The following is a 20,170-nucleotide window of genomic DNA, read 5'->3' as shown; positions in this document are numbered from 1 at the left end:
TCCCGGCCCCGGCTCCCCCGCCCCTACCCTCTGCCGCGCCAGCGTCTTTGCGAGAGAATCGGGGCCTCCACGTCCGGCGGCCTCTGCAGACGCCTCTGCGGAGCCGTCGGGGCCAGTGAGCCCCGGCCCCGCCGCCGAGCCGCGGAAGGCCGCCCGCGCAGAGGCCCGGGAGCCGCTGGGGCGGGGGGGGGGAGTGGGGAGCGCTGCTGTGTGACTCTGGGTGAGTTCCTTGACCGCGCTGTGCTGGTCGCCGCGGACACCCCGGCGAATGCAGCGGGGGCCAGCGGGGCGCGGCCGCGGGAGGCGCAAGGTCACCGCTCGGCCGCTCGCCGCCCGCGGCGCCGCCCCTCCCGGGACAGGGGAGGGGGCGAGAGACTTCCGACCGCGGTGATCCGGGCCAGCAGGGACGGCGCGGCGGGGCCGGGAGGGGCCAGGGGGACGGGGGGCACAGGGGGCCCCGCCGCAGCAGCAACCCGGGAGGAGCCTCCGGGACCCCGGCTCCGCCGCGGGAGCGCGGCAGGCGGGGCGGGGTCCGGGCGCCGGCGGGAGGAGGGCGGGGGTGAGGACCGCAGAGCTGGAGACCTCCAGGCCCGGCCCCGCCCCGCCCTCGCCCCGCCCCTGCCCCGCCCCGGTAGCGTCTTCCTCGCCCGGCCCCTCCCGGCCTCGCCTCACAGAGTCCAGCTCTGTGGGGCGGGGCGAAAGGCGGAGCGAGGAGCCAGGGCGCCGCTGACTGGTTGATGCTGCTGATTGGCGGGCGCAGGAGCCACTCGCCGCCACCGCCTCAGGCGGCTGCGCTCGTTCGGGCTCGGCTCGGCTCGGCGCGGCCGCTAAGCTCGGCTCGGCTCGGCTCGGCTCGGCCGGGCCGCTCGGCTCGGCTCGGCTCGGCTCGGCTCGGCTCGGCCGCTCGGCTCGGCTCGGCCCGGCGGCTCGGCTCGGCTGGGCTGCGCGGCCGCGGACTGACTGACGGGCGTGCGCGGGGGGCGCGGGGCGCGGGGCGCGGGCCTCGGCGGCGGCGGCGGCAGAAGCCTGGTGCCCCCGCCCGCCCAGTCTTCTCCGAGAGCCGAGGCAGCGCCGCGGGCCGGGCCGCAGCGGAGCCGGGCGCGGGGGGCGGCGGCGCGGGGAGGCGCGCGGGGCGCGGAGCAAGCGCGGCCCGCCGGGGCGCCGCGGACCCGGCCCAGCGCACGGACGCGCGGACGGACGGACGGACGGACGCGGACGGACGCGGCCCCTCCCTGCCGCCGCCGCCCGCCCGCCCGGGGCTCCCACCTCGCCGGCGCCGGGCCCGGGAGCGATGACATCGACGGGGAAGGACGGCGGCGGGGCGCAGCACGCGCAGTATGTGGGGCCCTACCGGCTGGAGAAGACGCTGGGCAAGGGGCAGACAGGTGCGTGCGGGGCCGGGGCGCCGTGGGGGCTGTGCCCGGGGCTTTCGGGGAGACAGGGGCCCGGGGGGAGCGGGAGCACCGAGGGGGACCCGGGATCCGGCGTAGGGAGCCAGGGGACCGCGGCACGGGAGGGGGGGCGCAGGGGACCGCGGACACCGATGGAGAACGGGGGCCGGCGGGACCGGGCCGCCGGGGGACGGGGGCTTCAGGAAGACCAGGGGTCTGTGGGGACCGGGCACACCGAGGGGGCCCGGGGACACGTGGGGGGGGGACCAGGGGACCGAGGACATCGAAGGGGACTGGGGGCATGGATGAGGACCGGGCGCCGGGAAGGGCCGCGGGCGCCGGGGAGCAGGGGCGCACAGGCCCGCGACCGGGGAGGCCGTGCTGACTGCGCGCCTAGCGGGGTGGGGGGGCGCCAGGAAGGAGGTCGTCCCGAGCCGGGAGCTGTAGGCCCGGCCCGCGGCTCCGGCCGGCGGCCGCGAACAATGGGCGGCTGGGCGCCGGGTCCCGCCGCGGATCCCGCAGGCCGCGCGGCTGCGGTTGGCCGGGCGCGGCCCAAGGACACGCGGCGCGGACGGGGGCGCACGGGCCGGGCCGGACCGGGCCAGCGCCCCTCGGCTCCGGCTGCAGGTGCGCGGCCCCGGCCCCATTGTGCGCCGGAGCGACCCGGCCCATTGTGCCGCGGGAGGAGGGGGCCGAGCGGGCGCCCATCTGCCGTCTGCCGCGGCCGCGCTAATAGGCGTGCTGCCCGAGCAGCTGCGCCCCGGGCCGCGCGCCCCCGGCCGCGACCCCCAACTGCCGCCGGCGGCGGCGGCGGTAGTGGTGGCGGCGGTGGGCGAGCAAGCAGGCAGGCGGCAGGGAGGCGGCCTTACGCGTCTTGAGGGCCAACCAGGCCACCTTGGCCAGGCTCGGACCTTCCTCCACGGTGGGAGTGGGAGAGCACCAAGGCGCCCCGGAGGGCTGGACAGCGCCTTGCACTCCTCTAGCCGCTGTTTGGAACGTCTGCGACACTGCACTCCCCCAGGGGAGGGACAGGGAGGCTGGTACTGGGCCCTGTTCGGGATCCCGGACCATACATCTCCAAATCCCAGCCTGCGGGAGGAGGCAGGGCCCTGGCTGGTCCTGGCTGTCTTTCTGGTGATCAGGCTAGCTCCCAGCCTAGCAGCCATCCCCTCATCCAGCTGGCCAGGCGTTCACAGAGTGGCTTTGTGGGAGGCTGGGCTCAGCCATTTTCTTTCTTCTCCCAGGATGGGCCTCTCCTGGCAGCCCAGAGGTCCGATTGGCACTGACTGCTTCTCCCTGTCTCTCTGGAAGTTCCTTAGACCCAGGGCTGGCAGAGGAGAGGAGGAAGGGAGGAAGAGGGTGCAGCAGTGCTGGTCCCACCCTGCTGGTGCAGGGTGGGGGTCCAGGAGGGAGCTGCTCTGGCCAGGAGGCTGCAGGCCCTTCCCAAGGCCCTTGGGTGGCACGGAGTTGCAGCTAGGAGGTGGTGTGAGGGAGGAAAGTGGGCCAGGCCCTGGGCTCTCCAGGGAGGGCAGCGGCTGTGATGGAACTAAGGCAAAGTGCCTAGGAAGGGGCCTGGCAGGGGCAGTGGGAGCTGCCCCTCTCCCACTCTGGGGGGACAGCCTCTGTGCTCACCACTGAGACCCCAAGGGGCCTCTGGCAGTGGGGCAGCACTGTTGGGAGAGGGGATGGTGTGGCCCGGGGTTCAAGGAGGAGGTGGCAAAGAGCTGGTGTTCGTCTGAGTTCAAAACATGCATGTTTCCTGCAAGGAACAGCTGTGGTTGGTGAAGTCCCCAGTGGGGGAGGGACCTGGGGCAGCAGAATGTGGGAAGCAGTGAAATAATCTAATTATCGTACCAATAAAATGTGATTATAAGGAAGCGTCGTGGTGTGAGTGGTGACAGCAATGAGTTATACGTGGGCCGTGCTCGCCCGTCTCCATGGCGGGGGCTGGTCTCGTACTCGCCACCGGGTTATCTGTTGTACAGGTAATTACGGGAGGTTTCCACTGCAATTAACAGTAGCGAATACAAAAGGATGTGCTGTGCGCGTGTGTCAACAACACGTTGTCCTGTGATGTTTAGAAGCAGCTCCCAGGGGCGCACAAAGTGAGCGGCCTTCCTCCTCGGGTCCCTCTCCCCTTCGAGGGGAGTCGCTGCTGGCCTAGTGGAGCCCCCCCGGGGGGGGCCTGTCCATCCCGCGTTCCTTCTGGCTTCCCCGAGTGCCGGCAGCCCAGGAGGGCTGGGGGAGGCTGTCCTCTTGGTGCTGTCTCACTGTCCCTTCTGTGGAAGGGTCATCTGGAGTTTGGTGGACGGACGTGAGTCCCTGGGGTGTGGGTGCTCTGGGCCTGGCCCCGGGGCTTGCTGGCTGGTCTTCAACATCAAATGCCAAGAGAGTTGCAGTTTCGTAGGCCTGTCCTTTTGCTCCGGAGATAAACGTGTGACCTTATCTGGGGCTAGGCTTTCTGCCAGGAGACCTCAGCGGAAGAATGAAAGACTGTAGTTCCAAGTGCCACCCCCCCTGCAGCCCACTGCAGATGACAGCGTGCCCGGGTCCCCCCCGCCTGCCCCGGGTGACAGCATGCCCGGTCCTCCCTGCTCTTCACGTGCACTCTGCCCAAGTCCTGCAAAGGGGAAGCTGTGGTCGGGGAGGGAGTCAGCCGGGCGGCCGCTGGTCCTCTCAGCCCTGCACATCCTGAGCCAGGGCCCCTTGGAAGGGGTGCCTGCTGCTCTGCCCCAGGCTGCGGCCTTTGGGACTCAGGTGGGGTGGGGAGTGCTGCCCAGGGCAGAGCTGGTGGCAAGCCTGGTCCAGCCTTTTTACCGCAGCTTTCCCGTGGCCCGCAGCTGTTGGTTGGTGCTGGGCTCTGCGGGCGGCTCTGTCCTTCGCGCGGGTGTTAGGCCACCTCTCTGGGCTGCTGTGGCTGTGGTTTCCAGCACATCTTCCTTCTGCCTGGGCATCTCCGCACAGCTGTCCTTAACGTTCTGGGGGCACCTGTGTCGGCAGCCCCAAGAGGCCTCTGTCCCAGCCAGTGTCGTGATTTCCACTGGGGGGTTGGGTTTTCAGGACCTGCGGGGAGACAGGTGTCACTGCCGAGGCTGTCCATCCGGTCCCTGATCCAGGAAAGGCGTCTTCGCCTGGGGGGCAGAGGCATCTGTGGAGGGTGCCGGCGGGTCCCGAGTGGGTCCTGGTAGGCGAGTAGAGCTGGGGGGTGTCGTGCACTGTGTCACTCTGGACTGTTCAGGCCGGGGAGCAGAGCAGGGCCTGCCCAGACCCGAGCCTGACAAACGTGGTTGCAGCTCAGCAACCAGAAGGCCGGGGGACCCTGCTGGAGGAGGAGGACAATGGGCTCTGGGTCTTGTTTCCCGAGCTGTGCCGCCTAGTACGATGTGGGGCTCTCGGAAACCCTCTGTCTGCAGGTGGAAACCAAGGAGGCGGCGGCTAGGGCCTGGTGTTCATATGAAGGGTCAGTCCAGCTCACAAGAGACGTGGGGCGGGGGGCACCCTGCAGCTCACCTGGCTGCCCTGGGAGACTGGTGAGGGGTGGCGAGAGGGAGGAGACGGGACTGCCACACTGAGGGAGCTGGGACGGCCCCTGGAGGTCCTCGAGGGACCTTTAGGAGAATTCCCATGGGGTGCCGATGTCAGGTAGGCTGGAGAGGAGTTCTGGGGTGGGGGAAGCTGGCAATGATGGGACAGGTGAGGGAGGGGGAGACAGGTAGACCCGCAGGTGCCCCATGGCCCCGAGCTGGAGCAGATGGAGCAGGCCCGAGGCAGGAATGGGAGGAGAGGTGCCTGGGGCACGGAGGATGTGTTTGGTTTTAGAAAGTTGAGCAGAAGACAGCTTGAGAGCCAGCAAGAGGCTGTGGGGGGGGCCCCGGAGATGGGGGACGGGGGTGGGCTGGCTGGAGTCGGCCCCAGGGTGCTGTTGGGAGCTGAGGCCCAGAGAAGGGGATGCAGCCAGAGCAAAAGGAAGGTAGACGGGGCGGAGAGTGGCTGGGCCTCTGCTGGCCATGTGTGGACGACCTCCTGTGTCTGGGGATCTCTCCTCCCGCCCCGTGAACCTCCGCCCTCGGTGCAGCAGGCGGGCCTCTGTCTGTCTAACCCGTCTCCGGGCCAGGAGGCAGGCTCCGAACCGAGTGCTCTGCTCAGGGACAGCAGCTCCCTGGGGGTGGAGGGAAAGCCCCGCCTGCTCATGGCACAGGCTCGGTTTCAGTGTTCAAGTAGCAGGACCCTATTCTCCAGTAGTTGTGGTCCGAGCCCCCCACACCTGTCTCCCCCGGGGCCCCTGGAGCTGCTGGAAAGGTCTGTGTCCTGCCAGCGGCTGAGCAGCACAGGCGCTCCCCAGCCCCCCTCCCACAGTGCATGCTGTCCCCCAGAAGCCCCCGGCTGGGACTGAGAGCTGTCCCTGCCAGTGGAGGGGAGCTCAGCTTGGAGGTTTCTGGGGTCACGCCTCAAAGGACGGGCTGTTTTCTGAAGGTAAAGATGGGAGGGTCCAGGGGGTGGCCTGAGGCCTAGGACCCTGGTCTCAAAAGTGTCCCCTGCCCACTATGGTCGGCCACAGCTCTGAGTACCCCTGAGTTTTCATAGGTCCCACCTGCCGGGGAGTTGTGTGTAGCTGGAAGGACGTGCCAGGTGCAGGGCTTGGCCTGGGCAGTGCGAAGGGGAAGCCGGTGCTGCCAGACCGGCTCCAAGCGCTGAGGCCAGTACCCCCGCCCCCAGCCAGGGCTCCCAGGGTGAGGTGGGAAGAGCGTGTCCTGTGCCCAGGGGCCTGGTTGTCTCTAGAGCTGTCTGGGAACAGGGTGCTCCCACCTGCAAGGGTAGAGACAGGACCAGAGCAGGTCGACATGGAAGGCTCTGCGTTGGGGGGGCAGCCACCCAGGACTGTGTTTAGGGGAGAGGAGTCACACAGTGAGGCGCTCTGGGTCCTGCCCCCGAACCCAGCTTGCCTGAGTGTGGCCAGGGGCATCCTGACCCTTTCTGTGGTCTGAGAGGCTTGGCCACACCTGGTGAAGTGTGTGGGACGGGGGCCTCCAGGGCTGGCTCCTTGGGCTCCCCTGCCCCCCACCCCCACCGCAGCCTCCAGAAGGACCTTGTGGGGCCAGCACAGGGGGTGGCACAGAAAATCAACCTGGCTTGGGCCCCACCCAGGGGCACGGGTCTCCAGCTGGGCGGTTAGGGCACCTTCGTGGTGGCCTGCTGCTCTGGTTTGGAGAATACCTGTGCCTTCAAGGCCATGGGACCCCGAACTGGCTTTTTCAGGGGTCGCGGGTGGGTGAGGCTGCTCTGCTGCCTGCACCCTGGCCGAGGGCTGTGCTGCGGGAGGAGGCGGCTGACCGCCGGGGTCACCTTGCCTTTGCCCACTGGGGTGTGGCTGCACCTGGGGCTCCCTGGGCCCCAGAGCCCCCCTCTGCTTTGCCTGCCTCTGGTGGATGGTGTCCCTGGGGCCTGGGAGGGCTCGCACTCTCTGGGGGGGTCCCTTTCCCGACAGCGAGTATGGGGCCCGCACGCCTCCCAGGGTTCTCACGGCATCCAAGGGGTCTTGCCGCCAGCCTTGGGCCCCATGTGTTCCCCACATTGGCTTTTCCCTCTGGGTATGCAGGGTGGGCCCATAGGACTTTGTGGCCACCTCGGAGCTTAACGGAGTGGGTCTGTGCTAGAGGCCTAGGCCAGGGACTGGCCGGACTCGGCTGCTCAGCCCCCTGCCACTGAGCCGGGTTCCTGCAGCTTCTGTGGGGCTCATACTGGGAGTGATGTTAGTGGGAGGGTACATCTGCAGTGGGCAATGTCTGGCGGGAGGATAGCGGGTCCACGGCTGTCAGGTCCCATCTGGGCTCTCAGAGGACAGGAGGGACCCCTGGGCTCCCTGGGGCCCTGCAGGAAGTCCTTTCTGGTGTGGGGAGGGCTGGTGTTTCCTGACAGCCACTCCGGTGGAGCCCTTCCAGGTGCGGGGCTGGTCAGCCCCAGGCCTGGGGTGAGCCTCCCTGAGCCTGGCTACGGGTGTCCAAGCTGGCTGAGGCCTTGCCCCGGGGGTGCCGGCTAGCTGAGCAGGGCTGCCCCTGGCCGGCTGTCTTGGACGCTGGACAAGATGGAGGCTGGGCCGGGCCTGAGGCTGCAGGGACAAAGCCCGGATTGTGTCCGGCCCCACCCCGAGAGGTGGCCCAGGCCGTGCTCTGCAGCCTCTGAGGGGCCAGTGTTCTGGACCCAGGCAGCAACCCCACCCCCCAGGACAGTGCTCCCAAAGGCCCTGCGGCTTCCAAGACCAGCGCTTCTCTTCCGAGCAGTCTCCTCGCTGTGCCCTGGGGCAGCGGGGTCCCTCTGGGTGCGTTTCGAGGGGACACGGAGGTGTAGAACACCACATGAGATCCTGGGGACACACACCTCACATCCTGAGCTTGTGAGGACAGAGCCCCTCCCCCCGGAGCCTGCCACATCCTTGTCTGCGCAGGGGCCTGGGGCTGACCCCACTTGAGCCTGACCACAGGGCACAGAAGATTTCCAGGGCCTCATGGTTCTGGTTTGGGGACTGGTGGCGGGGCTGAGGGTCCCCAGGACTAGGGGCTCAACAGCCTGCCGTGGGTGATGGGGGCACCCTCCACCCATTGCCGTCCACTCTGGGCTCAGGCAGGGCGAGACTGTGTGCCCTGGAGGGCAGGGCTGGCCCCAGGGCAGAGGTGGGAGGGCAGCCTAAACAGCGATTATGCGGCTGAGTGGTGCAGTGGGCGCTGGGGATACGTCAGGCCTCGGGGCCATGGGCCGTCTGTGGGGGCGGTGGGAGGCTGCCTGGCCAGGAATGTGGCATCTGCAAGGGGTGGTTTGGCCCGGGTACCTCCTGGGGAGCTGCTGGCTTGGGCCAAGGGTCAGGGTGGGAGGGGCCTGGGGCCTCTGTGCTGGGGGCGGCCGCCTGGGCACCTGGTGGGTCCCTCCCTGTGGCCAGCGAGAGGAGGCAACCAGCTGGGGAGCCCCTGCCTGGCCTGGCTGCGAGCTCTCCTGAGCCCTGGCTGGCTCTCTCCCTGGCTAGGGGGCCTCCCAAGGGGGGCCAAGCCACGGACAGAGACGGCCACGGGGTGAGGCAGGGCTGGGGTGGGGAGGCAGCCCTGAGGCAGGGTAGCTTAAGGCCCCTCATTCTCTCGGAGACATGGGGGCCACCAGCAGACTGGGCCCCTGTGTCCCGCTTCCCCAGTGGTACTATTGCTCTCAAGCTGGAGGCCAGGGCACAGGTGGGCAGGGGTCGTCGGGAGCCCAGGTCTTCAGAGGCCAGGTGAAGCCCCCTCGCCGGGGTAGGGAGCCCGGGGCCTGGGTATAGCCTGGGCAGTTTTCCTGCTGTGTATGGACAGCATCAAGGCGTGAGCCTTTGACGTCTGGGGTGAGGGACGCGGTGGAACTTTCCAGGCTCTTTGCTCTTCAGGGTGGCAGTTTCCATGTGTTTGAGGAGCCCCAGGTCCTGGGGACCATTGAGATGTGTGCGGTCGGCTGACCTGTAGGCGTGACCCTGAGGCCTCTGCGTCCCTACCTCCTGCGTCCACTCTTGGCATATGGCATGTGGGAGCCTAGAAGGGGCTGGGCCGGCCGCCCCCCGCAGGAGTCAGCCGGAAGGTGTGGGGTGTTGTGACTGTCTGGGGTCTCCAGGGTCAGCCTGTGCACAGAGCCCCCAGGGGCAGGGCCCCCACTGGGCCATCAGTGAAGAGCTCAGATTGTGGATGGTCTCTGCAACCCCTTGGAGAGTGTTCCGTTCCTATGCTGTTTCTCAGATCTCCTCAAGTGTGATGCTGGTGAGGGGCACGGCTACCTTAGGGCTCGGCAGGGGCCCAGTGTGGCTGCTGTACCCAGTACCCCCCTTGGGTCATGTGCCGGCCATGGTGCCTGAAGGAGCCCCAGGCCTGGGCAGGGGACCACGGGGAGAAACGAGGACAGATGAGCTGTCGCATTTACTCATGTCCTTGGCGGGTGTGATGTTCTGACTTCTCATTTGGGGCCGAGTGGGTGAGCGTTGTTGCAAGGCTGGCTGGGCCAGCTGTGCTGGGCTGTGGGGTCGGGGAGCAGGGGGCACAGTCGTGGGGCCTCAGAGTGGTGGCTGCCTCACCCCGAAGGCTCTGGGTCGGTGAGGAGCTCGTCCTGTCCCTTCCCCCTGCCACGCAGTGCCCTGCTGCCCTGGGACGCCTCCTGCTCCATGTTTTGCTGCTGGCCGGCCGGCGGCTTCCTCTGTCCTGGCCCCCTCCACCCCATGGATGGGGCCCTGCACTGTCTTCTGGGACCACAGCTGGGGGCTTCATGGGAACCGGCTTTCCCCCTTCTTCTGCACAGGGGCATTTTCAGACACAGAAGAGCACCCAGACCCAGAGAGCCCACCCCAGCCTCGGCAACAGGAGACCGATCTCGCCCCACCCCCACCCCCCAGCCTGCATTATTTGGAGGCAAGTCCCAGCCATAGTTTAGATATTTTGGTGTGGGTGTTTGACAGAGACTCTAGAAAAGCACAGTGCCAGGTCACTCCGTGCAGTCAGCACCAGGTCCCCAAACCGGTAGAAGTCAGCCAGATGCTAGATCCTTCACCGGCAGTGGCCATTTCCTGGAGGCTGAGTCTCCACCACTGGCTGGGTCTCTGCCCGGGGTGCCTGGAGGCCAGCGGGGCCCAGGGCCAGACGCTGCTGCCAGGGGTCCTCAAGCTGGGCATCACCCCGAGGCCTGGGACTGTGAGGGTCTGAGTTCCTGAGCTCCCCCGGGATGCAGTTACTGGTGGGGGGGCACACGGTGTGTGGCTGTGTCCTGTCCCGGTGCAGCAAGGACGGTGTAGCGGCCTGTGGTCCGCACTGTCTAGACCACGGACCCTCTGGGCTGGGAGCCAGGTGTGGGGCATGGCAGAACACAGGCTCAGGGCTGCCTGGGGGCCACAGCCCTGCCCCATCCTGAAGCTCTGGTGACCACTGTGTGCACAGAGGTGCAGGCCTGGCAGGGCTGCTGCATGTGGAGGAGTGAGGGTCGTGCAGGGTCACGCCAGCCTCCGGTTCTCCCCTGGTCCCGCCTCCCAAGCCCCCCGTGACCATAGCAGCATGGCAGAGGGAGGCCCCATCCGTGTGTGGACCCCACTGCCCCTCCTTGTATCCCGCTGGCCCTTGGCTCCAGGCCAGCCTCAGGCCCTGGCTACGGTGGTCGTCTCCTTGAGAGCCGGCGGGAGTACTCACTGCGGCCTTGGGCATGCTGGAAAGGCAGGCGGACAGCAGCGTGTGTGGTGGCCGGAGCTTGGGCCGGGGGGCTGCAGCCCTGCCCACCCTGGGCCCACGGGCCGGCTCTGTCCTCACTGAGCGGCTCAGCCAGCATGCCGGGCCTGGGCCTTCTGCATGTGACCTCACGCAGAACCAGCGGACGCCTGGCACCCCCTACACTGTATGTGTTTTTGGGCTCCCTGCCTGGGGCTAGGCCTGCTTGAGGAGGCCGTGCCCCCTCCCGCCCCACGGTCAGGGCTCAGGCTGCCTGTGCAAGTGCGTTCCCCGGATGGGCACGTGCGTCTTGCTGAGCCTTGTGACCAGGATCACGGTCACCTGAAAGAGTCTCCCTCTTTACGCCTATGCCCTCTGCCCTCTCTGTAAAGGCAGGGGTCCCCCGGGAGCCTTGTGCTCCGGCGCCAGCTCCCTGTGAGCCCTGTCCCTGGAGCATGGCCTGCCAGCCAGCAGGGCCATCAGGAGCTGGCGCGGGGATTGGGGGGGGGTGCATGGGGGTGGACAGACAACCTGGGAGGGCCCCAGAGTGCCCCTCACTGGTTCCTGCTGCAGCCTGCAGTCCCTCTTACCCTGTCCCCCTGCTTCCTGAGTCTCCAGGGGGCGCAGCCACAAGGCCTCAGGTCATGCCCCCCTTTCTCCTGCACCCTCCTGGGTGGGGGGCCTTGCTGGCTGCACCCTGACTCTGGGTTCTTCAGGGCTGAGAGAAAACTGCCCTAGGCAGGGTCCTGGTTGTGGACGGGGCCAAGGGGCTGCTCTCTGTCCCCGGTGCCGGTGCCGGTGCGGCCTGCGGGTGGGGAGCTGTCCAGCAGCGCCGTGCTGAAGTCTGCAGCTTCCGCTCCCGGGGAGGGAGGAGGCGGCTGGCGCGTCCTCAGGCCTCTGCCGCTCTGGGAACGTGTCTGGCCTGCGCCTGCGTTTTAGCCCGGCTGTGAGGCCCCTTCTGTGCTGACAAGGGGCAGGAGGAGGAAGGTGCTGGGGGGCTAGATGTGCTTAGTGGCAGCTCCCAGGGGAGACCCCAGCCCCCTGTTGCCGCTCTCCCTGCAGAAGGAGCTGGGGGCCGGATCTCCTGGGGCTGCCACTGACTCTGGGGGCAAGGGGAGGCTGAGGCCTCAGAGTCACGACCATCATTGCTGCCTGTCCTCCAAGGCTGGGGCCATGAGGGAGCCTTCTGGGGCTCTGGGGTTGATTCGAGGTGACCTCCCTGGGCAGCTGCTGGTCCCCTCTGATATTTGCCTTGTATTTCCAGGGGCAGGAAACTTCCCCTCGGGTTCCCTTGGAGATGTGGGGGGGGGCGTAGCAAGGGCACAAAGCAACCTGGGGGACTTGACCAGTTGCCTGGCCCAGTGCCCTGGAGGCTGCAGGTGGCCGACATCGTTGGGACTCCTTGGGGAGGAAGGCTGGTCCCCACTGGCCAGTCCCCTGTGACAACCCTTTGGGGCCCCCTGTTTCAGGGGTCTTGTGGCCCGAGCGTGGTTGACGTGCAGGGGTTTATGCAGGACATTGAGCCCTCGGTGGACGGCCTTGGGGTGGCCGAAGGGGCTGGGCTGTGGGTTAGAGGTGTGCCTGCTCGAGTCCTCACCCTGGGGGGACAGAGATGTGGGGGTGGAGGCGTCAGGTATCACCCTGTGCCCCTATCTCCCCGGCCCACGGCGCTCCCTGCGCAGTCTGCTCTTGCTGCCCTCTCCCTGGGTCTACTGGGGTGGGGGATAGAATTCAGGAAGCTAGGCCCTCAGCCCCAAGACCACCATCCTGGGCTAGCTGGGTGTGGGCATGGGTATCTCCCAACGAGAGCTGAGAATGAGACAGGAGGGAGTGTTTCCTGTTGCTGGAGGGATGCTGGGCTTGGTGGATAGCGAGGGGCTGATGCTGGCTTATCTCTAAAGAGGCGGAGGACTTGTCTCAGATTGGAGGTTTGCTGACTCTAAACCCCAAATCCCAGGGGATTTATAACTAATCATGAAGTGGCACAGATAGAACACCCTCCAGCAAACGCCACGGAGGGCATCTGCACACACGGGCTGTAAGGTCCCGGCTGGCACAACAGACGCGTGGGGCTTGGCAGGGGCTGGAGGGGAACCCCTAGGTGGCACCTGGTGGCCTAGGGTCTTCAGGGGAGCACCTGTCGGAGTCTGGCTAGGGGAGGGGCTGTGGTGTGCGTTGTCCTCTGCATCCCCAGAGAGCTGCTGTCCTGGGCGCTGCCCAGGGAGGTAGGGACAGGCCACATCCATGCCCCACCCAGTTCCTCTGCCTGTGGGGTGCTCAGACCCTATTCCACAGCTTGCCTTTGGTCAGCTGGCCCTGGGGCCTCTGACATTGGGGCTCTGTGTCCTAGCAGCCTCTCTGCACCGCACTGCCCTCGTGTCTGCTGGAGAGGGGTGGGGAGCCCGGTTGGGTCACGTGGGGGGTCAGTCATGGTTATCCCCATGTTCAGAGACCCAGAAGGGTGGCCGCGCCTCACCCCAGGCCGTGCCATCCTTGGTCCATGGATCAGTGTGGGGGTTACCTCCTTGTCGGGCTGCTGCCGCCCCCTTTGGGAGCCAGGCTGGGGGGTGCAGATGACCAGCGGGGGATCGGACAGAAGGCCACGTCTAGGGGAGGGCTGGGGGACCAAGCCTGAGCCTGTTAGCCCTGCAGTCTTATTCACTGCTGCTTCTCTCCAGGCATCTGCCGCATCCCGAGTCCACCTGGCTGGGGGGCCCGTAGGTGACAGTCTCAGGGGACAGTCCCGCCACAGCCCTGGTGGCCCCTGGCGGCTCCAGCAGGGTCCCCCCATCTGCCTCTGCAGCAGGACTTCAAGAGGGGGCAGTAGGTTACTCTATCGAGGGACACTCTTAACCTTAGTGTTTGCGCGGCTAGCACAGGAGCTCTGGAAGAGGCCGCTGGGGAAGCCAGGCCCCCCGAGAGGCGCTGGCAGCTGTGGGGACACAACCCAGGCCCCATCTGGCCGGCTCTACCCTTCCATGCTGGTCTCAGGAGCTCACTGCTGTGGGGCATCCTGCTGTCCCTGGGGGGCTGCAGACCAGCACCCTCCCCCCGCCAGCCCACGTGCCCGGGGACTTGTTTTATTTTTTTTTAATTTAATTATTTTTTTTTAGGGGCACTTCTTTTAGATGACAAGTGGCCTCTGCCTTGGGAGCCCTGTAGCCCCCAGAAACAGGATGGGCATGTGGTGGCGGGGGCATCGGCTCTAGGCAGGCTCGGGCCAGGCGCTGACTGGGAGTTTGGGGAGCAAGGGGCCCTGCGCCTCTCCTCGGCTTGTCGGGGGCCCATCCACAGGTCAGCAGGGACAGAGCCTGGGAGCCCCAGGCCGGCAGGGTGATGGCAGGTCTGGTGTGTGTGGCCTTAGGACGGGTGGCCTCCGCTTGGGTGCAGGCCTTCCTGACCTGGCCTGTGTGCAGGGGCTGCTCCGAGACCGGTTTGCAGGTTCCCGAGGGCGGAGGGCACATGTGTGAGTATTGGCGCCTTCCCCGGCCCAGACCCTGGGCAGTGGGTGATCCTGGGGGTGGGGGAGGCTGGTGGGACAGGGCCTGGCTCGGGGTTCAGGGCGCTGGGTGTTAGCAAGTCAGGGCAGTGGTCCAGGGCCACCAAATAGGGGCCTTGGGCCCGGGAGCAGCAGGCCTGAGGTTGGGTGCTGGCAGACAGCGGGCCCGTCAGAGGAGGGGCTGCTCTTTTTCTGGGGCCTTGTATCCATCTCCATCCCCCGAGGGCCAGTGCTGAGGGGAGAGGAGGTGACAGAGGCGACATCCCACCCCTGCCCAGTGACTGTGGACAGCTCCAGGCAGGTGGGCCTCGGGGACCCGGGCAGGGCTTTGGGAGGATGAGAGGGACACCTGTGGGCAGGCGGGTCTTTGCCTCTCCCCCCCACTCTCTGCCCCCGCCTGGTAAGCAGATCCCGTTAGTACCCCGCGCCCCGCGCTCCTGGCTCCCGACCCCAGCGGGGCGGCGGGGGGGCACAGGGCCACGGCACTGTTCTCCCCCTGCTGCGGGGATCGGGCGCAGGGTGTGTGGCCCGCCGTCTGCGTGTCTGGGAGCATGCCCCCCCAAGGGACCCGGGTGTATCTGGCTTTGCCCCCATGGAGGTCGTTCCCTGGCAGAGGGGCTGAGAAGTACCCTGACCACTGTGCCTCACCCAAGCCCAGGACCAGGCTGCCTGGGCAGCCTTGGCCAGACCAGGAATGACCCATCTGTTGCCCCCCCCGCCCCCTGTCTCCAGCCCCGGTGCCTTCGCATCTGGGTCATGTGCGACACCGGCCAGGGTCCCTGAGCCTAGGCACCTGCCCCAGCACCCGCCTCAGCCCCCAACTCCCCTGGCTTAGGTGGTCCCTACGGTCGGGGTGTCTGTGCCTTGGCATGGACTGGGGCCTGAGCCTGCCCTGCCCACACCCAGCAGGCTCTGGGCACTGGGCTCCCTACCCTGGCCTCCTCTTCTAGGAAGAGCCTCCCTGTCCTGCCGGGCCACAGAGCCAGCACTGCTCTCCCCGGGAGGAGTCTAGGCAGAGGGCCTAACTCAGTGCCCCCCTGCCCTCCCAGCAGGGAGAGGGCACAAGCTTGCTGGCCCCTGGGAGGGCAGACACGAAACCATCCTAGTGATTGGGGAAACCAAGTCGGAGCATTTTAAGTGCTGACCAGGTTGGTTGTTTCGCTGGTTTGTTTGTTTCAGCGCTAAACCCCAAACCGATGGAGCGGCCCCGTGTTGTCTGCTCCCCTGCAGAGATGGTCTTGGTTTCCTGTGAAAGCCCCACAGACTTGTCCTACCTGGGGAACGGCAGGCCTTGCTGCCCCACGGGGGTCCGTCTGCCCTGGCGCGCCTTCTCCTCCAGCCTGCTCGGCCGTGGGAGCCTGTGCGTATCTGAGGCTGACACGGACAGCCCTCCCGGGCATGCTGGGCTAAGGGGAAACTGGGGGTGCCTGGTGACCCCAGGCAGGGGACTATGCCTTCATCTGCCTGACCGCAGGCTGGCTGGCAGATGCAGGGGCCCTCAGCGGCATGTGGCTTCCCTGTGTCCTGTGTCAGCGGCTGGCAGCTCGGCCACGGGTGCTCCTGGGAGCTGGGAAGCAGGCAGGGCTGGAGGGTGTCAGGCCTCTGGCGTCTGCTCTCTCAAAGCTCCTGCCCCATTGAGAAGGCCCTGCGGCTTCTAGGAAGTGTTTGCGCCCCTGCCTTGGCTTCTGGGTGGCCCTGGGCCTGGCTCTGTGCTGGAGGGTCCCTCACGCCTAGCAGGTGTGTGTGGAGTTGGACAGGGTTGGGCCTGGCCCCCAGAGGCCCTGGGTGTCTGTCTGTGTGTACGGTGGCAGGTGGTGGCTCCCTCGGGCTTCCCAGGGCCGGCAAGCTCATTGCTGTGCCGGGGGCCTGGCAGGACGGGTGCTGGCAGGTGTGGAGATGGTAGGGAGGGAAGGCCTTTGTGCTCTGCTGGGCAGGTAGGCTGAGGTCTGTGTCTGCTGCTGGGACCCCTGGGACCCAGATTGCCGGCTGCTCCTCTCTCTGGGCAACCCCCGGCCTTTCCCCTGCCGGGCGCTTGGGCGCAAACTCAGGTGCTCTGCCGGCTGTCCCTCCACACCTCCCCGGGGCACGGGACACCTGCTGGCCATGCCATGGTGTCCACTCTGCGGGTGTGACCCTGGCCCCCTGGGTCTCGCCTCGTTGAGCGTGGGGCTCCCCAGCCCTCTCCCTTCACAGCAGCCCCCAGGCCCTCTCCCTCTGCCAGATGCTCCCCGCAATCCCTCCCCGTTCCTGAGGCTCCTCAGCACCCCCACCTTTTCCTCTGGCTTGTGGGCATTGGCAGCTGACCCCGTCATCAGCCCCAGTCCTGAGGCTTCTAAACTAGGACACCAGCTTGAAAAAAAAACAAAAAACAAAAAACAGAACTTGCCAAGGTTGAATTTCTGAATAGTTGCTGGGCTTAATCAAAATATTTCACTGGGCTAATTTTACAGTATTGAATTGAAAAACTAGTTAGCGAAAGTCTCTTGCCCTCAGCTGCCCCTGTGGGAACTGGATTCATGGTGCAGAGTGGGCGGAGGCTCTGGGTGGGGGGCAGGGGGGACCTGTAGGCGTGGGGCCAGCCGTCTGCTGCGCAGTTTCCCAGGCTAGCCCCAGGCCTAATGGCTTCACAGCCTTCTGTGCCCCAGGCAAGGCTGTGGGGTCCCCTTGGGCATCCTGCCCCAGCCTGCATGTGGCGAGCTGAGCCCCCTGGCCCACAGGGCTGTGGCCAGGGGGCATTGGGACCTAGGTGGGGGGCACCTCCTCACTATCCCCTGACTTCCCCAGGCAGAGGGGCCCCTGTGCTTCTCAGGTTGGGTCTTCAGGTTCTTGAGTACCTGGGGCTCATGCCCATAGGGCGCAGAGCTGGGCACACTGTTGGTGGTCATCCCTCGGGGATGCTAGCTGGGCGGGTGGGCCCTGCTGGGTCTGCGGGAGCCCCTGCTCTAGATGTCAGCCAGGGGCACGCGGCTGAGGGAGGAACGGCTGCCCCCTGCCTGGCTCCAGGTGAGGAGGCCGTCTGGGGCTCCTCGTCCTGGAGGAATGGTCAAGGGGATGGGGGGGAGGTGGTGCCCCGTTGCATCACACAGCCCTGTGAATCTTGATGCCTCTCTGGTTGCCATGGCAACCACCCAGCACCAAGCTTGTGACTCTGGAGGAGAGGGAATCCCCTCCTTCCTCCCAGCCAGCAGTCCTCTGGAGGGGGCTCCTGCCCTTCCCGCCAGTCTGGGGATCTGTGGCAGCCCCCAGTCCCCCCCTCCCCCCCCCGCCTGGGGAGCGTCCTCTGGTTTCCTCCACAGCCGTATTCCGCAGACCTGGGAGAAGGGACAGGCCCCCTGGCCCACCTTGACCCAGCTCCTTCTGTGGCCCTGAGTCGTCCCCTCTTGCGGTGGGACGGAGTCCAGACAGACCTGGGGGACAGGCCCCTGGGCAGCAGCCCTCGGAGGGCGGATGTAGTATCACGGGGGGGGGGCGCTCTCGATGTCTGCCTGTCCACCACCAGGGAGGCGGCCGGTCCAGGGGGTCACTGGGCAGAAAGGGCCAGACCGACCTGGGAGGGCTGGCATCCTCTTGCTCCCGCAGTCCCTGGGACAGCATGGAGCCCGCCTGCCTCCCCTGCTCCTGGGCCCTGTGCCTGAGCGTGGAGAGCTGTGGCCAGGCTGGGGGCGGTCATCCAGGATGGCCTCTGGCGCTGCGGGTCCGGGTGAGTGTGTGACGAGCTGCTCATCTCACCCTCGGCTCTCTCGGACGACGTGGCATCGGTGGCTTCTGAAGGAGCCGGTTCGGGGGGCGGCTTCCCCAGTGCGGCGGGCCTGTCCTCCGTGGTCGGGGGGGCTGGGACGCCCGTGCCTGCGGTGCCCCCCGGAACACACCAGGCGGGGTCCGCCCCGGCCGCCTAGGGCTCTCACAGGGGCGTGCGGACCGGTCTCGGTGTGTGCCCAGAGAGAGGCTGTGTGGTTACTGGCCCTGGAGCCGCAGCCGGGGGGAGAGGCGGGCTTCGGGCGGTAACCGGCTTCAAGGGACAACGGAGAGAGCCCCGAGCGCAGCCTCCGTCCCGCACTCCCGGCGCGCGCCTCAGTCTGCTGCTTGCGGGCCTTTGGGCGGGTCCTGGAACCTGAGCCGGGCCTTGTGGAGAAAGACGCCCTCGGCTGTCTGCTTCCCAGGGGCGTGAGAACGCACCAGGGTGCCTGCTGGCCGCTGCTGCTCCGGGCCTCCTCCACCCTGCACCGGCCCCGCACCCTCGGGCCCCTGTAGCTGCCCTGGACAGCAGAGTCTGGGGGCCGCCGTGATTCTGGGCCGTGTCCTTGGCCTGCCCGGGTTCGGGTTCGGCTGCGGCTGGCTCACCTGCAGGGCGCACCCACGCGCTAGCCGGGACCCTCCTGAGCCTCCCTAGCAGTCTCTGCATCCCTCAGGGTGGGCCATCGGGGAGGGGCTGGCCTCCCATGGATGCTTCTGGGCTTGAGCACTGGGGGGCAGGTGGGGCAGGGACCAGACAGGCCACCAGCCATTCCCCAGTGCAAGATGGGCGCTGCCTGGGGCAGGGTGTTCCGGGGCGGGGGTGGGGGGGGCAGAGTGGGTGGTGGAGCGGGTGTTAGTGGGCTGAAGCCAGGCCCGCTTGCTGGGGGTGGGGAGGCCGGGTGTCCACTGGGTGCTGCCCAGCCCGAGGAGCCTGGAGAGCAGGGGGCGGGGGGGTGGGGGGTGGGGGGAGGTGGAGAGTGCTTAGTGCCGTCTGCATTTTCTGCTCTCGTTGCCATGGCAACAGATGGCGGTTTGGCAGAAGAGAGGAGGGGGAGGGCTTTGTATGAGGCTGCTCTGGGTTTGGAGACCAGCCGGGGGTCCTTCAGGGCTGCGGTGGGAGCGCCAGCCACCAGGCTGAGCAGGCTCCCCAACCTGGCCTCCAGAGTGGCCCGACTGCCCCGGGGGCAAAGGTCACCCCCCTGGGAGCATCCAGCCTCACCCCTGCTCACCGCTGGGCCCTCTCGCCTGCCTCTCCCTCTTTCGTCCTTGCTCCTGGGCCAGAGCCCCCACCTGGACATCCCAAGAGCCTGAGTCAGTGGGCAGAGTCAGGGCGGGGAGGGGGGCCTGCAGCTGCCCCGTGGGCAGGGCTCTGCCCCTGGCCCTAGACTGGCTTCTGACCCCAGGAACCCAGCCAGCTCTGGGGACACACCCTTTCCCCTGCTTGTGCTCCTCTGCTGCTGAGAGGAGGGGCCCAGGCCCCCCGGGGAAACCACCTGGGCCCCCTGGAGCCCGCACCCCCAGCTCCTCAAAGCCAGGCTGGCCCTGACCCCAGAGGCACCTTCCACCCCCGGGCTCAGCCCCGACCGCCTTATTCCCCACATGAGGGTGAGTCCGTGTGCGCGTGCGTGGGTCCGAGTGGGACAGAGCCACCCATGGGAAGGGCTCTGTGTGTCCCTCTGCGCCATGTGGGGCCCAGCTGTCAGGCTCCCGGGTGGGAACGTGTGCACCTGAGCCGAGTCCTTGGGCCTGCCACTGCCCACCCCGCGGCTGAGGTGGCCGCCAGCCGCCCGCCGAGGCTGGGGTCCCCTGGCTGGGCCACTTCAGGGCCAGGCTCCTGCACGCGGTTTGGTGTCTGAGGTCCTGTCCTGCACCCCCCACCCCACTAGCTCCTCCCCAAAACAAGCCGTGGGTGGGGCTTGTGGGCAGGAGTGCTCTTCCCTGGGGTTTATCCCTTGGCCCCTCCCCTGCCCCCACCCAGGGGTCCCCCACGGCTCTTGGGCTGGTGGAAGGAGCTTCTGTGCCTTCTGCCCTGTGGGCCTTGTTGGAAAGGACCGGGGGCACGTTGCAGACCTCAGGGCTGGGAGAGAAGCCAGGGTCAGAGGGGGCCGGTGGCATCCCAGGACCTGTCCTGGAGCTGCTGTGCTGACCCCAGCACCCCATGAGCCCCCCTGGGGGCATATGGCCCATCAGCTGTGCCCGGCAATGTCCCCCCCACCCCCACCGCAGCCTTCAGCCTGATGCCTCCGAAGGCTCCCTTGGGACCTCCAAGGACAGACCCATGCCCCTGGGTCTGTGCCTCAGCCTGGCCACCCTCTCTCCCCCCAGGGGACCCCGCCCCTGCCCCACCGTCTGTT

General features: G+C 67.4%; 1 protein-coding gene across 12 annotated transcripts in view; it reads left to right on the top strand.

Moving 5' to 3' along the window:
• The first annotated feature begins 937 nt into the window (after nt 1-937).
• The window catches only part of BRSK2 (BR serine/threonine kinase 2), a 59,333-nt gene continuing 40,100 nt past the window's right edge, over nt 938-20,170 (top strand). For all 12 annotated transcript variants that reach the window (XR_007121153.1, XR_007121150.1, XR_007121151.1 and 9 more), the window contains exon 1: nt 938-1,385. Coding sequence is in view for 8 of the 12 variants with exons in the window: in XM_047693348.1 (XP_047549304.1) it covers nt 1,292-1,385 (94 nt within the window). In the remaining 4 variants the exon portion in view is untranslated. The remainder of the gene's footprint in view (nt 1,386-20,170) is intronic.

The sequence above is a fragment of the Lutra lutra genome, chromosome 10 (genome assembly GCF_902655055.1).
Source record: "Lutra lutra chromosome 10, mLutLut1.2, whole genome shotgun sequence".
Classification (NCBI taxonomy): domain Eukaryota; kingdom Metazoa; phylum Chordata; class Mammalia; order Carnivora; family Mustelidae; genus Lutra; species Lutra lutra.
The sequence above is the reverse complement of the archived record's forward strand: the minus strand, read 5'-3'. Positions and strand labels throughout refer to the sequence as shown.